We start from the raw sequence: 17,487 nt of genomic DNA on the forward strand, positions 1-17,487 counted from the left end.
GAAGAGATGCATATGGAGCTTCGAAACGCGTCGGGCAGATCCCGTACGGAGCGGCGTCTACGAGTGGATCCCCGTCCTCGCCTATACATAAACCAAGCTGCTGTTCGCGTGCTACTCAAAGGTGGACACCTTCGAGCTTTGATTTATACGCGGCCGTCCAGCCGCGGAGTATGCACCACCCCGGTACCCTGGGGGTCACGAAAGTGAAGCAGCAGTCGTACTTGGAATCGAGGACGGGCCTACTTGTGGAGTCCATACAGGACTTGATTGTGTGCTTCCTGGACCACACTTCCCAGAATGCACAGTCTCATTTGAGCCTCCCATCGGTGGGTGTGTTGCATATAAAATGGAGAAGTGGGTCGGTGGTTGCGCACACCGCTTCCGTTAAAGCCCCTGAAGAGAAGCATATGGAGCTTCGAAACGCGTCGGGCAGATCCCGTACGGAGCGGCGTCTACGAGTGGATCCCCGTCCTCGCCTATACATAAACCAAGCTGCTGTTCGCGTGCTACTCAAAGGTGGACACCTTCGAGCTTTGATTTATACGCGGCCGTCCAGCCGCGGAGTATGCACCACCCCGGTACCCTGGGGGTCACGAAAGTGAAGCAGCAGTCGTACTTGGAATCGAGGACGGGCCTACTTGTGGAGTCCATACAGGACTTGATTGTGTGCTTCCTGGACCACACTTCCCAGAATGCACAGTCTCATTTGAGCCTCCCATCGGTGGGTGTGTTGCATATAAAATGGAGAAGTGGGTCGGTGGTTGCGCACACCGCTTCCGTTAAAGCCCCTGAAGAGAAGCATATGGAGCTTCGAAACGCGTCGGGCAGATCCCGTACGGAGCGGCGTCTACGAGTGGATCCCCGTCCTCGCCTATACATAAACCAAGCTGCTGTTCGCGTGCTACTCAAAGGTGGACACCTTCGAGCTTTGATTTATACGCGGCCGTCCAGCCGCGGAGTATGCACCACCCCGGTACCCTGGGGGTCACGAAAGTGAAGCAGCAGTCGTACTTGGAATCGAGGACGGGCCTACTTGTGGAGTCCATACAGGACTTGATTGTGTGCTTCCTGGACCACACTTCCCAGAATGCACAGTCTCATTTGAGCCTCCCATCGGTGGGTGTGTTGCATATAAAATGGAGAAGTGGGTCGGTGGTTGCGCACACCGCTTCCGTTAAAGCCCCTGAAGAGAAGCATATGGAGCTTCGAAACGCGTCGGGCAGATCCCGTACGGAGCGGCGTCTACGAGTGGATCCCCGTCCTCGCCTATACATAAACCAAGCTGCTGTTCGCGTGCTACTCAAAGGTGGACACCTTCGAGCTTTGATTTATACGCGGCCGTCCAGCCGCGGAGTATGCACCACCCCGGTACCCTGGGGGTCACGAAAGTGAAGCAGCAGTCGTACTTGGAATCGAGGACGGGCCTACTTGTGGAGTCCATACAGGACTTGATTGTGTGCTTCCTGGACCACACTTCCCAGAATGCAGTCTCATTTGAGCCTCCCATCGGTGGGTGTGTTGCATATAAAATGGAGAAGTGGGTCGGTGGTTGCGCACACCGCTTCCGTTAAAGCCCCTGAAGAGAAGCATATGGAGCTTCGAAACGCGTCGGGCAGATCCCGTACGGAGCGGCGTCTACGAGTGGATCCCCGTCCTCGCCTATACATAAACCAAGCTGCTGTTCGCGTGCTACTCAAAGGTGGACACCTTCGAGCTTTGATTTATACGCGGCCGTCCAGCCGCGGAGTATGCACCACCCCGGTACCCTGGGGGTCACGAAAGTGAAGCAGCAGTCGTACTTGGAATCGAGGACGGGCCTACTTGTGGAGTCCATACAGGACTTGATTGTGTGCTTCCTGGACCACACTTCCCAGAATGCACAGTCTCATTTGAGCCTCCCATCGGTGGGTGTGTTGCATATAAAATGGAGAAGTGGGTCGGTGGTTGCGCACACCGCTTCCGTTAAAGCCCCTGAAGAGAAGCATATGGAGCTTCGAAACGCGTCGGGCAGATCCCGTACGGAGCGGCGTCTACGAGTGGATCCCCGTCCTCGCCTATACATAAACCAAGCTGCTGTTCGCGTGCTACTCAAAGGTGGACACCTTCGAGCTTTGATATATATATATATATATACATACATATATACACTAGCAGCCCGTCCTGACGTTGTCCGGGTTTGAAATAGAATGTGTGTATTTGGCAAGGGCAATTTATTTTAAAATCTCGCTGTAGACAACATTTTTTGTTTCATTAGAATCGGGACGGAAAAGGCCCAGCTGCAGCCCTGGTTGATGTTAGCAGGCGCGTGTAATTGGTGTAGTGATCCACCGCCTGAGCCCGGCTACAGCCCTGGTTGATTTTAGCAGGCGCTTGAGGAAGATTGAATTTTGCCCTGTTATGTGTCCCTACGTGTTCCCCAACATGTAATATATGTGCATGAGTAATATGCATTTTCCCTCCATGACCGAATATAAAGACGCATTTACAGTTGCGTCCAACGTTAGTATGTCAGTTACCCAGTCCTCCTGAAAGCAACGTGAATTAGGCTTTTAGGCCTATGTTGCCAACGTATTTACATGATGCACGTTAAATCATCGAGTTGCACCCGTTTCTAGGGCTCCACAGGGCCCGGACACGAGATCCAGGCCTCAAGTCTCCTGAACCACTCCGAGAGATGCAGCCCCGCCCGCATCCCTGACCCTTCCCTTACTTCCTGCCAAGCAGCGCGGTGCCCGGCTCGGCCTGGCCTGCCTGCCAAGAATATGTTATGCCTACAGTTATCTGCTCAGCTTCCCGGCTTCACATTCCTAGCTAACAAACAGCATAAACATATCCATCTACAGTCTAGTCTTCCTGTCTCCATGCAAGTGATTTCCTGAATTAGTATCCATAGAAGATCCATAGTTCATGCAATACATGAAGAATATATGCATACACTAGCTTTAGTGGCAAGCAGCCTTTGCCCTGATGACTTTTAGAATCAAGCAACATGTACTCCAAACACAAGATATCAGATACGCTATAGGTACAGGTCGTTCTGACATCCCAGACTTCAGTCTCCTCTACTAGTGCTAGAAGTCAGCGGCCCCCAGCTCTCCCCAGTTACACGTCATGACTCGTTTGCGCGCACCAGTAGGTTAAAGGTTCCAGCTGCCCATGAAGCCCCGTCCATATGTCCACCCACTTATGACACTTCTGTGACGTCTACATCACACACCTCCGTGCACGCCCTGTGCACGCCTTCTTTTCACGCCCATATGTTCTTATCTTCCGTTTGTCACTTGTTACGCCTACTGTATTCAATGCAACTGTATGGTTTTACTATATATATTGTATGATGTTAATGAAATGTTGAATGTCCCTTCCTGAACCTTAGCAGGTGATGGAACCCGATGTCCATTGGCTCGAGCCACTTAATTAAAGCCCGTATGACTCAGATACCACGGACTCTGCTTCGCATTTATTGAGCTACCTTTAATGCATAGAAAAATAGTACCGGTAATTTATTTATTTACCACAGAATGAGAGAGTTATCAGCCGCGGGTAAATCCGTTTAATGAGGGAGTTGAGTGACAGCGAGTAGGAGAGGCTGCAGTAATTGTCCCCGCAGACACCCTCATTTGCGTGTTCCCCCGCTTGAGGCCTAGATGCAGGCCTGTTTGATGTTAGCAGGCGGGTGTTCCCCCGCTTGAGGCCCAGCGGCAGCCCTGGTTGATGTTATCAGGCGCGTGTAATTAGTGTACTGATCCGCCGCCTGAGCCCGGCTAGAGCCCTGGTTGATGGTAGCAGGTGCGTGTAATTTCGTTGAATGAGAGAGTAATATATATTCATGTGATCAAGGCCTCTGTGTAGGCCGAAACGTTATGCTGGTGAGTTGTTACAAATAAAAAATCTCACTTGCATCCTGGGTCTTCCGTTCCTTCTTCCTGGTCGCGTTTGAAACTGAGGAACGTGCTGTTGGTTTGGAGCAAGCAGGTATATATATATATATATATATATATATATATATATATATATATATATATCTATATATATATATACACACACACACACACACACACACACACACACACACACACACACACACACACACACACGCACACACACACACACGTATGTATGTATATATATGTATGTATGTATGTATGTATGTATATATATATACACATACATACATACATATATATATGTGTGTGTGTGTGTGTCTATATGAGAGGTTCTGAAGAGAATACTTCTCAAAGATTGGAGTATTGGCAACTGAGCAGAGCTCAGGGAGACTCCCATCAAACAACTTATGGTTGAAGGCCTCTCTTGGGAGTGTTGTAGAGGGTTCTGTCACCTGATTGGATTAAGGTAATTAGTTAGGTCCTTTTTTATAAAGGACATAGGCTATAGAACAAATGGGTCCTTGCCATTGGTGCCTTATATAGCGAAACACATGCTTTATTATGGCACAGTGGAACTCCCAATTTGACGACGGAGAATAGTTCAAGCATGTGAATCTCTAAAACTTCCATTACTGGAGAATTCTTCCTCGCTTTCGGCTGTGTCCCTTCTATGATGTGACTTTCACCTCCTTGCCGTGTCAGATTCCTTTCTCAACAATAACATTCCAGCCGCATGCTTAACATTCATGGCTTCAAGCCAAATCAATCCTCACAGGCGGTAGCTGCCAATACCAGTTAAGCACCATTCTGGCAAAACTTACTTGTAATAGCTACTCAGACACAAGTTCTTGTTTCACATACCATCTCATCCAGTTAACACACTCATTTCCTTTTTTTTCCTCACAATGTTAGCATTCTACTGGTCACATAAGACAGAGGTCGAGGGCTAATCCTGCCCTCTGCACAGGATCCCATACTCGCTGCCACAAATAATGCTGTGTCCTTGAATGAAATCTGACAGCACATAAATGTGGAAAATCTTTAATAAGGTTCCTGCCGCCACCAAATGACCTGACAGTACTAATGGCTCACAGCAACTGCCATACTTCTAAGCAGGAAAAACGCAATCTACGTTTGTCAGGGTCAACAACAAAAACTCCAAATTACAGGCAATTGAAACTAGATTTGTATTTTTTCCAACGCTTACTACAAAGGTGGAGAAGATGGTGGAAAAGTTGCTACTACTGCAGCAAGTAATTAATTAATTACTCGTTAGACAAAGATTGAGCAGCCTCAATGTAGCATAGAGAGTCCTAAGTGCATTCAAGATGTGTTTTGCCTCCTGGTGGGAGCTGGGATTTTAAAAAAGTGTGAATATTCTTTTGTATGTAGAGCGAAAAATGACCAGTGAAGATTCTAATTTAACATCTTTGAAAATATGCGTGGATCTTGTTCTTCTGACCGGTTACTAAATAACTTCCAGTTCTAAGTAGCCATGTTAAAATCACTCACCTGTAGAATGTCTAGTGCTTTCCATTTGCTCACAGTCCTGAGGGTTCAAGCAGTAGGTTCTGTCCTCTTCTTTTATGTGTTGTGAAACCTGCTCATATCCTGTTATACAAAATATTTACATATATCTCATTAAACAACAATCTAGTATTCTATAGGATAAGGTTCAAAAGAAAACATTCCTTCTTGAGAGGGACAGTATATAGAGAAGGACAAATCTCATTGCATACTATAAAGGGTGAATCACAGAAAAGCCTGCCATGGATTAAAGAGGTAAAAAAAAGTCTACCAACGCTTTTTGAGAGCAACAGACAAAAAATAATGCACACTCCAAATGTTACAGATTCTACAAACTTCTGTTTTAGTTTTTGACCACTTAATGCTACCAAGCCCATCAGTCTGAGAACAGCCCATGATTGCTCACCATGCATGCGGGTTGGACTTTTTGCTCAAGTGGCGTGCAATCTAATATTTTTCTTTGAAGACGTTTTCAAAACTGGGTTTTCTCAAGGTAACAACACAGAAATACAGGGCTATTCACAAAGGTAACTTACAATTGCGAGTAATTTACACATGTATTTACTCATACACATTTGAGTAACTTTACGAGTGTTCTGCAGCGCAAAATAAATTGAAGAAGGCATTACAAGCAGTCCCCTGGGATAGGGATATGATAAAAGTAGCCAGGCTGACCTATAAAAAGGTATTTGAGCAGAGAAAGGATGAACTGAGAAGGCAGGCCTGGGATGATTTGGAAAGGACCAGTGCCCTGAAGCACTCTAGGAGTTTCTGGGAGGTGCTAAATCTCCCACTTTTCATTAATGAAATAAGGAGTATGGATACTAACATAACGGGGGCAGCCTACGAGACTCACTTCTCCAAAATATTCAACCCAAAGAGCGTTTTACCAAGTGAGTGCGAGGATGAAATAAGTATCAACATACAAACGGCACAACAGCACAGTACATCACTTTCGTTAAGTAAAGTAGAGGAGGCACTGAGAAATGCTATTTCTCTAAAAGCTCCAGGGCCAAATGGTGTGCCCCTGGATCTATTTAAAAGCAACCCACAAATATGGGCCCCTCTGTGTCTTCAGGTTTTTAAAGCAGCAATTGTGGGCCGTATCCCACCATCATGGAAAAGCGCAGTGGTGGCGCCGATTTTCAAAAAGGGAAATAGAAATGATCCTACATGGTACAGGCCGATTTCTCAAATAGATGCTTCATGCGAGCTGCTGGGGAGGGTAATTCTTGAATGCCTGGTGTCATGGGCCAATATTTCTGGCCTCATAGTGAATACCCAATTTGGCTACAGGAAGGGAAGGGGAATTACTGAGCAGTGCCTGGAGTCATAGGCCAATATTTCTGGCCTCATAGTGAATACCCAATTTGGCTTCAGGAAGGGGAGGGGAACGACTGAGCAGTGCCTTAACCGGTCTATGATTATGGGCAAGTACATGAAGGCCAGGGGTGTTTCAATCCACTTGGCCTTCATGGACTTGTGCAGTGCCTTCGGCACGGTCTGCCGGGGAAAGTTGTACTTACTAATGGACACTATGGGATTTAATGAACCGCTTGATACCCTGTTGCGCAGATTGCATGCATATACTACTGTAGCTATCCGGTATGGACCAGGGGGAGAAAAGACTAAGCCAATTGCCGCAACTGAGGGAGTGCGCCAGGGTTGTATATTGCCTCTCTTTTTATTTTAATATATACTAATGGTTTAGAACACTTTTTACTACAACAACACTTGGATTTTCCAAGAATAGGAGGCAAACCGGTACCTTTATCGTCATACGCAGAAGATGCAGTCCTGATGACCCTAATAGCCAATAGCTATAATAATGTTTGAATGCATTTACTGAGTTTATGACAGGACTGGAACTTAAGGTTATTTTTTTTTAATCTTTTATTATGGTCTGTGGTTCAAACAAAACTAAAACACACAAATATATAGTAAATTATATTCCTGTTAACAAAGTGCCAAATTTTACTTATTTGGGGAACCTTTTTAATAACAAACTAAGATGGGACCAGTTGATTACTACAAGGCTACAACAAACTAGTAGAACTATAGAGGGGCTCTTCCGTTTTGCCAGCAACCTTGGTCATAAACCCATAGCTGAATTAAAAACATTGTATAAATCCAAATGTCTGCCAGAGGCCGCCTAAGGGGCAGGAGTATGGGGATATCACAAAAGTGCACAGATTCAAATATTAGAGAACAAGTTTTTAAAAAGAATCTTACTTATCCCCATTAGTTCCTCCACTTTATTCTGTCATTCTGAGGTGGGTTTAGATTACGTGACTGACAGAATTCATACAGCTCCCTTGCTTCTATGGGGAAAAATTTGGATCTCAGAGGACTTATTATTCTCAAGAGGAATCTTAAGAGACTGCATGAATCTTGACAATGCAATGGCAGTCCCCTGGCTACACTATGTCAAGAAAACCTTTTATAAGATAGGCCTTGAAGATTTTTATGATAACCCGGAGTCTATTCAACCCAATATGAAAATGGTCATTAAAAACGCCAACTATACTGTTTTAAGTTTGTCTAACCAGGTCAGTGACACAGAGGATCGTGCACTTTTAAATCAACAACAATTTTATTTGTTTTTTACCACTCAGGTTCATTTGCGTTTTCTAATGACTAGATTTCGCATAAGCACATTGCACTTTCCTGTGGCTTTCTCGACACAGAGGGGTTGGTGTGAGAGACTTCCCCCGTCCATGTAACAATGTAGCCCAACAGAGCACAATGCACCTTATGCATTTTTGCACACTCTATTAAGATCCAAGAGCCCGTTTTATTAAGCCTATTTTAAGGGATATTCATAAATATGAACAAAGTTCCCAAAGAAGATTGGAATGCACGCAACAGCAGCTGTTCAACATTGCGGGCACGGAGCACTCTGAATCCCAGCATGCAACCCAACAGAGGGAGTAAAATGACACCTATTAGAAATGCCTAATAAGGCGAAAGGTATAAAAGGCATGCCACGTGACGCTTGAACTGCAGAGTTTCAGTAAACGCCCATGAAGAAGAAGCGGGAGGCTCCGAAACCGGTCGGCGTTAAAGAACTGTGCTCGCAAGTTGCTTTTACCTCCAAATGAAGGTTCTGCTGAACAGCTGCTGTGGCGTGCGTTCCAATCTTCTTTGGGAACTTTGTTCATATTAATCGCGGCCCCAAAGCCGCGAGGAATGCACCGCCGTCGAAACCGAAATGACGAGACTGCTAGGGTTTGGATTGTAATCCCGTGAGAGCACAGCAGCAACATTATCAAATTCAACATTGCGGGCACGGAGCCCCCCAGAGGGTTTTAAATTGACATTAGTGTTACTAAAATAAAGCAGCGTCCACCAGAGGACAAAAATAACAAGCGCACTCTGAATCCCAGCAGGCAACCCACCAGAGGGAGTAAAATGACATCTATTAGAAATGCCTAATGAGGCGAAAGGTATAAAGGCATACAACTTGACGCTTGAAATGCAGAGTTTCAGTAAACGCCCGTGTAGAAGGAGCGGGAGGCTCCGAAACCGGTCGGCATTAAAGAACTGTGGTCACAAGTTGCTTTTACCTCCAAATAAAGGTTCTGCTGAACAGCTGCTGTGGCGTGCGTTCCAATCTTCTTTGGGATCCCAAATGTTAGGATGACACCATGTCATACACTGGAATGGAAAAAACCTTAGGGTTTTTTTGAAGAACCCTTGCACACCAACTTAGTTGGTGGCATGCTTCATCATTGGGTCCCTAGCCGGGCTGCCGAGTGCAACCCAGCTGTGCTACAACGCCTGAATTACAGCGGAGCTTATTTTTTTTGTTTGATTGATGGCATTTCATACCTCCCACTGGATGCCAATGTTGGTAAGAGGTCAAACAAAAGACATCTGGAGGCAGCAGAAGGCATGGGGTGGTGCCCTGACTAGACCCCTGGACACCTGTCCCACGCGGTTTGTGAGACTCACTCCATTGGCCACAAAAAAAGTTGGAGGCCTGTTTAGTGTGGTGGTTGGGAAAGTATGGGCATGGTTGGAGAACCCTTCCGTACAGTATAGGTGGAGTGTGGTTGGCAAGCGGCCTTAGACAAGCCCAAGCTCTATTGTCCTTAAAGAACTCCAGCTCTAAAATAGACTTCACTCTAAAGAGGAGAAAGACATGGAGGGGCATGTCCATAAGGGAAGACCGGACATCCCCTGAAAAACCAGTTGTTCTACCAGGTGTGGTGCTGAAAGGGCACTGACGAAGAAATTACACTGTCCAGAAAGTTCGTCATGTCGAGTCCACACCGTTTGGTGAACTTTGCTGCATCTCGCCCATCGGCAATAGCCTGGGTGAGTATGGCTCAGGCCTCAACTGAGACCATGGGCAGCACTTATGCAATCGAGTCCCATTAGTATGGGAAGAACGTCACAAGAGGCAGGCGGTGTTCACCGACCACAGAGCTAGGCTGACGGAAGAGAACATTCTCTTAACAAAGTTGTCCAGCCCCTTGGATTCCCTATGTGGTGAAGTGGCACTCAATGCGCCGGGGGTTAATCCTGAACGTGGCGGCTTGGATCACCGCTTGGATCACCAAGTCCTCTTTGGGGAGGGGTGCTTGGTGAGAAAACAGTGAGCCCTAGTAGCACAGCGACGGCGGCTGGCAATCATCCTATGCATGGGACCCATGTGCAGGGCTTTGACCAGTCCAGAGTTGGTCACCTGTACGGGCTTTATTGAAGAGAAGGAGCTCAGAAGGGGGGATGTTCGTCTTGACCACCACAGTGGGCAACTGAGGGTCCAAAACCTCAGCAACCCTATGCACCACAATCGCAAAAGAGGCACCCTCCTCTGTGGCCATGGTAGGAGGAGAGTCCAGACCAATGTCAGGAGAGAGGGCCTCTGCCAGGTCCTCATAATAGTTGTTTTGACCCTGCTCTTCTTCAGGGAGCTAGTAAGCATAAGGGTCCATAGAGCCCCTCCCATTTGTCTCCCTCTCCAAGCCTGTCAAATAGATACGGCACTGGCTCCACTCCGGGAAGCATGGACCGGTTGGTGCAGGATTCAGGCGACGTGTCTCTGGCTCCGTGTCAAAGTCAGTAATAACGATGGGGGCAGCACTGCTTAGAGGCGCTGGCGACATCGGCACTGGTGTAGCCATCCAAGAAATTCCTAGTACCGCCAACAACTCCGCTCCGGATCCAGCAAGGAATCCGTGGGGCTGAACTGGTGCGGAGGGTGAACTGCTGGTGTGGATCCAATAAGGGCCTCTCTGGAGCCCATGGAGCTTGAAGGCACTCCAGAAAGGTTGGGCTGCCCAAATAAGAGGCACACGTCCTCATAAAACTCTTTCAGATGGGAAGGAGTCGCTCCAGCTCTGGGAAAATCAGAGAATCATGGAGTGGACCCAGGTTCATGTTCTGCTGACTTGCGGGCCTGGAGTGCCAAGGCTCCTGTGTCTGCACAGAAGACTTTGATGAAAGTGGCGCAGTTGAAGGACTCATAGAAGTTTTATGCTATTGGGGCTTGCCTTGAGGAACTGAAAGCTAAATTAAGCCTCTGGAGTAAACTGCAGACACACAGTATCGATTAGAAATTAGCGTGATGTACCTATTCAGTTTAGCATAAGTACTTGTGCATTAGTGGTTTTCACATATACATTAGTTTCTTTAGTGCTACTTTCCCTATATGAGTTTTGCATCTTAGCGGCTATTATAACTTAACCTGACCAGCGCCATTTTGTGGCCTAGCTTGCCTGCAGCATTAGCAGAATCCAACCATTACAATCAGTAAGGGTCAATCCCTCAGGAAATAGCAAGACAACTGTAGCAAACTACTGCTCCTGCATGTTAGGCCTGTCAAGGTTATAGGTGGGGGTAGGCCGGATAAGCACATTCCAGAAGGCGCTGTGTGAACCCTCCTGGGACAGTCAGAAGGGAGTTGCCCTTATCGACCTTGCTATAATGAGCTGAGCTGAACTAGGGTTGCTTTGTGTTGCATATATGGTCTTTCCTTTGCAACAACCTGTACCAACTTGTATTTTTCCTTCTTAGGTAACGGTTTCGAAATGTAACAGTATATATGTGGTCTGTTGATAATGTGCCAGCAGTCTTCTCGGTGGACCTCGAGGGGTTAGGTCGCGAGAGGCTCCTCTGGCAGAGTGTTTGTTTAATAAACGATTGAACTTTCTTCACTGCCAACTGACTGGTTATTGGTAATTGGTATTGGGGGCTATCAGTAAGTATAGCTCCATATGGCATTGTTTATTTTTCGGTACTTCAGTTGGCGACTCCGCCGGGACTCCGCCGTTGGGGTCGTCACTCCGTAATCGGAAAAGAACGGGACATTAGAAAAGGTAATCTTGGTCGAGGGGTGGCCTGACCGCAGTATTGGGAGTTACTCCGCTCTCCCGATCAGGAGGACCTCAGCTGCTAGTGGCCCCATGCCGGAGTCCTACGGGTGTAACCCAGAAGCAGACCGATGTTACTTCCGGAGTAGGCATTGGAGAAACTTGCAATCGAACCTGAGTGCAACAGGTGAGTGATTCGTCTTGTTTTGTGTTGGATATCCTTTTTGACTTCGGTTTGGAGTAATTGGTGGTCTGGGACCACAGAGAACTTGAAGGAGGTCTGACGGGGCAGTACTGAGACTGCACGGGCAGACGCTCCTGTTTTGGGCAACTTGGTGAGTAATCGAGATATGATCCAGACGCCTAGGTGTGACCTGTGAAAAGGTTCACATCCGGCCGGACTGCTCTCGGAAATGCTGGTAGTCACGATTGGGTAGCCCTTGGACAGATCTGGAGCAACGCTTGAAAAAGCGGGCTAGACCAGAATAGTTTGGGAGGTGAACCAGGAAGGCTGCCGGATGGTCTGTAGGCCGGTCTGTGGTCTGAGGACCTGTGTGGCTGTCTCTAGGTAGTCTAAGGACAAGACTACTTGATTTTGGACTTTCTCCTTTGATTCTTGGAAATCACGCAAGTTCTCCACAGGCGGGAGTCGACGGGCTCTGCCTTTTGTTTGGAACGGAGTTGTTTTGTCTTTTATGTTGTCTGAGAATTGTTGTATGTTCATTGTATGTATATAGTTGACGATTTTTCTGAACATGGCCGTGTGTATGAAAATGTTGTAAATAACCTTTTTTTTCTTTTTAGCTAAAAATAGAAACGGGAATACAGAGGGATAATGCCGTGTTTCAGTAAGTTATGTTTCGGCTGTATTTGCCGGAAAGGTACGAGACTGGATGAAAGCCAACCGGCCCCTCCAGAAGGGAGCCCCGGTCATGATATGTATTGCAAGCACGGGATTGCCCCACTCTTGTTTAATACTTTATGGCATAAGTATACCAAAGAAAATGTAGAATTACAGTGGCCGTTGATAGGGTCGTTTGATGAAAAGAAGATCCAATATTTACAAGACCGTCTGCTTGCTAAACGCAGCAGACAGGCTATGTTTGACTCCCTCAATACATGGCAGAAAGAAGCAAAGCAAAGACGTATCAGAGCAGAGAAACTAATAAAGATTAAACAAGGACAGACCGTTACTCAGAAAGCCATTGCCTATGATAAAAATCAGACTGAACAGAATATTGATTGTTTAGATAGACTGTTTAGACTGTAAGGTAGACAAAAATTATGTTACTCGAAATGAGGCTGAAGACGAAATAGAGGATTTATTAGATGTTCGGCCTCCCCCACCATATGCGCCGCAACGAATATATCCCGCTGTACCCCTTCATACAGCCACTGCCCCCTTAGCCTCGGCCCCAGAGGTAGCCACGTCTCTAGCACTTACAGGTACATCTCGTGCCACACCTACCTCACTAAGAGACAGGGCTACCCTGATCCCTGATACACAGTCACTTCCGGGGAGTTCTCATGTAATCTTAGCAAGTCCAAGTCCCATATGGACTTCGCAATCGGCGGGTGCGACACCGGAAACCAGGGATTGCACTCCGATGGGGGATCCGAGTGGGCTAAACGCTAGGCGATTATTCACAAGAGCAGCGTTAGGCTATAGTGAAAAAGAAGCAATAGCAGAACAGGCAGTTAAATGGATGCGAAAGGATGTGTATACTGTGACCGATTTGTGGAGCACCATAAGGGATCTTGAACCTGTTATGCAACAGCATGCTTTGCATCAAATGTCTCGTTACCTTATTGAGATTTGGGAGAAATATTTTCAAGGCGGATTGGCTCCTCAGATATTGTATGATATTTTGGATCGGACTCATAAGTTCGAATTAAACCCAGGGGAGGTGTATAAGAACGTGGAGACGCTGGTAAAATATCGGGGTAGAATGTTTGTAAAATGTCCCAATTGGGATTCTCAACATCCCATGAGGGAAGTGCATCCCATTTTTCATCCTGAAATACCCGAATGGCGCAATGATCAGAATGTAGTCACAAGATACAGAGTAGAGGCTCGGTTTCAGGAGCAATGGGTATACACTCCATGGAAAAGGAGTGAGGTCCTAGCTCTAAAATCACAGCTTCCAGATCCCCGTAAGAATCCCACAGCTTACTATAAGGAATTAACTGAAGCCGCAGCCTCAGCCGTAATGACTTTAGCTGATGGTGAATTGTTTTTCGGGCTGCTGGTTCGTGTGGATATATGGCGACAGGTTCATGACACCGATCATGCGGCTGAATTAGGGGGAACATGGGAACAGTTGAAAGAGTGGGATCAGGATCGTAAACCCGGGGATAAGCCGAGAAATTAAATTACTACTCTTACAGCAAAAATTATTGCCTACATGCATACCTTGATTTCCCCTCGTAAAGTTAATTGGGATAAACTAACTGCCTGTAAGCAAAAGAAAGACGAAAGTGTTTCCGATTTCTTTACTAGATTTGAAGGTACGTTTATTGATTTTAGCGGACAAGATCTTGCCACAGAGGGTGGGATCCTGGTGTTTGTAAATCGGTTTGTGACCAATTTGCTACCAGAGTTCTCTACCCGGCTGCAAGCCGCCGAGAGCACTTGGACTACATCCACCCCTTCGGTTATATTGAGTATGGCCCAGTATTATGAGCACAGGGAAAATGAGAGTAAAGATAAAATAGAAAAGAAGGCTAAGAACCTAAAGACTCAGTGTTAATACAGCAAGTTGTTAGAGGACGAGGAGGAGGAAGAGGCGTCCGAGTTCCTGTATCCAGAGGGGTGGGGACAGGAAGGGGTGGAGGCCCAGTCCCGTCATTGGGGATAAAATCAGTGTGCCTATTGTAAACAGGAAGGACATTGGAGAGCCCAGTGTCCGCTGTTGTTAGCACAAAACGGAGCGGTCCGATGGAGGGGACGTGGTCGAGGTGGCCCAGACCGGAGCGATATGCGTAGAGATGAAGCAGCGCAAGGAAAATTCGAACAAAATCATTTTGATAATCCTCAAGGTAGGCAATACTTTAACGAGGATTACGCATTCGGAGACCAAGATGGGTATGTTTATATATAGGACAGCCAAGGACAGACTGGGGGCCAAGTGTCGATACCAGTCAATCAACAAGGACCCTATGTGAAGTGGGAATTGATGGGGACTTCCGAGAATTTTCTAATTGACACAGGAGCAATAAATAGTTTTGTTGCTCTATCATTGGTCCCAGGAGCTGCTCTGTCCGGGCAAAATAATGTTTCAGTGGGATTTGCAGGAGTTCCGGTGGTAAGCCCCATCTCTAGACCACTTCCATTTACTATTGGTCCAGTTACTATTGACTCCCCCTTCCTGTTGACTTCGCATTGTGGGGAAAACCTATTGGGTCTAGATATGTTGAAGAAATTGAATGCGAAAATTCACTGTTCCCCGGATGGTGTTTACTTAACAATACAACCCCCTAATTCAGACATGAAACAATACTTTTCTAAAAACGAACCTCTTCCACCCGAATTTGACACTGTCCCCTCTACGTTGTGGGTAACGGGGGATGCGGATGTCGGTAAGCTAGACATCCCTCCCGTCCATATCACACTGAAACCTGGTGTAAGATTGCCACGGATACCTCAGTATAAGATCTCGCCGGCTGGTGAGCGAGCTTTACTTTCTATTATACAGGACTTAATTGATAAAGGTGTAGTTGAGGAAACAGCTGCAAACGTCTGTAACAGCCCTCTTCTCCCGATTTTGAAAAAGACCTCTGATCCTGGGAATTCTGAAAATGTTGATACATATCGTTTTGTTATTGACTTGCGGGAGGTTAATAAAATTGTGGTGCCTCAGTATCCAGTGGTGTCTGACATAACTACCATACTTACTATGATCCCTCCGACTGCGAAGTATTTTTCAGTCATTGATCTGAAGAATGCTTTCTTCTTTCTTCAGTATCCCAATCCATCCAGATAGCCGTCAGATCTTCGGCTTCTCGTTATCTGGCCGAAGCTTTAGATTTTGCCGCGCACCTCAAGGCTATACTGAGAGTCCCAGCATCTATAGTCAAGCCCTGAAAGCCGTTCTAGACGACTTGATTTTGCTTGCAGGTAATGTACTCTTGCAATATGTAGACGATTTGTTGATTGCGTCAGACACCGAAGAGGGTTGTAAGGATGCCACTGTCAAATTATTGCACCACCTAGCGGAAAAGGGTAATAAGGTATCCCTGTCTAAGTTCCAATATTGTCGACAGGAGGTGACCTACCTAGGTCACCTACTGTCGGAGGGGAGGTGTTTGACTCCTGAACGGATTACTATCATCAATATACAATTGGCATTACCTCCTATTGTCGCCAATGGATCCCTAATTTTTCTCTACTTGCTAAACCCTTGTTACATTTAACCACTAAAGATGTGCTTGAACCTCTGATGACTGATGAATGTCAGCATTCTTTTGACTCTTTAAAATCTGCTCTTTGTTCTGCACCCGTCTTGGGTACTCCTGATTACCGTAAACCTTTTGTACTATACGTGCATGAGGTCGACGATTGCTCGCTTTCAGTGCTGACACAGGGATTTGGTGGTAAGCAAAGACCTTGTGCTTACTTCTCGGCCACATTGGATAATGTTGCCAGAGCGCTTCCTAGCTGTCTGAGGCCCACTGCGGCTGTGGCATTGGCCATCCGACAGTCGGAGGGGCTCTTTCTAAATTCCAGCCTAACTGTAATGGTGCCCCATGCTGTGGATGCATTACTAAATAAAACGAAAACACAGCATCTTACAAGTGCATGCCTTACTGGTTATGAATTAACTTTGTTTGCCCCACATATCACGATTAAGCGATGTGCCACTTTAAATCCTGCCACATTGCTACCTCTCCCTTCAGGTGAAACTAAAAATGATGTCCACGATTGTATATTTCGGAAAGAAGTAGAAACGAAGGGGAGAATTGACCTCACAGACATTCCTCTATCTGACCCTCAAGGAGAATTGTATGTGGACGGTTCTTGTTTCAAGTTAACAGATGGCACAACAACAGCTGCATATGCAATCACGACGTTAAAAACAGTAGTTGAGACTTCTCGAGTTCCCTACCGATCAGTCCAAGCTGCTTAACTGGTGGCATTGCTGCGAGCCTGTGAATTAAGTGAGGGGTTAGAGGTTAACATCTATACTGACAGCCAATATGCCTTTGGCGTGGCCCATAGCTTCGGGCGGTTGAGGAGAGAACGGGGTTTCCTCACCTCTCATGGGCAGAAGATACAGAATGGTCCCTTGGTGTTGCGTATACTTACTGCTCTGACCTTACCCAAGAAAGTAGCGATAATAAAATGTAGTGCACATAACACAGAGGTAGATGAAGTGGGCAAGGGGAATGCGTTTGCTGACCAAGTCGCTAAACAGACGGCTCAGTCTACACTTTCATCAATGTTTGTAACCTCCTCTGCAAGATGGGTGGAGGAATCTGATTTGTTCAATAAAACCATAGAAAGTGTACAAGAAATACAGAAAGAAGCTACCCCAGTTTATTTATTTATTTATTTATAGAGTTTTATATAGCGCTGGCTAGACCCGAAGGTATCAGAGCGCTTTACAAAAGAATCAACAATGTAACAGAAAAAGATCAAAAATTACATAATACATCAAGAAATAGGCAATACAATTAGGAGAGGAGAGAAAGGAGAGAGAAAAGTAGTGGATGGGGCAGGGGAGGTGAGAAAGGGAGGATGAGGGAAAAGACGAAAG

At 46.3% G+C, this 17,487-nt stretch overlaps 1 protein-coding gene across 1 annotated transcript in view; it reads right to left on the reverse strand.

Annotated features, from left to right (window-relative positions):
- The window catches only part of LOC144822756 (uncharacterized), a 177,000-nt gene that overhangs the window by 70,527 nt on the left and 88,986 nt on the right, over window positions 1–17,487 (reverse strand). The window contains exon 6 of the mRNA XM_078680619.1: window positions 5,400–5,498. Coding sequence (XP_078536745.1) covers window positions 5,400–5,498 — 99 coding nt within the window. The remainder of the gene's footprint in view (window positions 1–5,399; window positions 5,499–17,487) is intronic.

This window comes from Lissotriton helveticus, chromosome 1_1, assembly GCF_964261635.1.
Source record: "Lissotriton helveticus chromosome 1_1, aLisHel1.1, whole genome shotgun sequence".
NCBI lineage: Eukaryota > Metazoa > Chordata > Amphibia > Caudata > Salamandridae > Lissotriton > Lissotriton helveticus.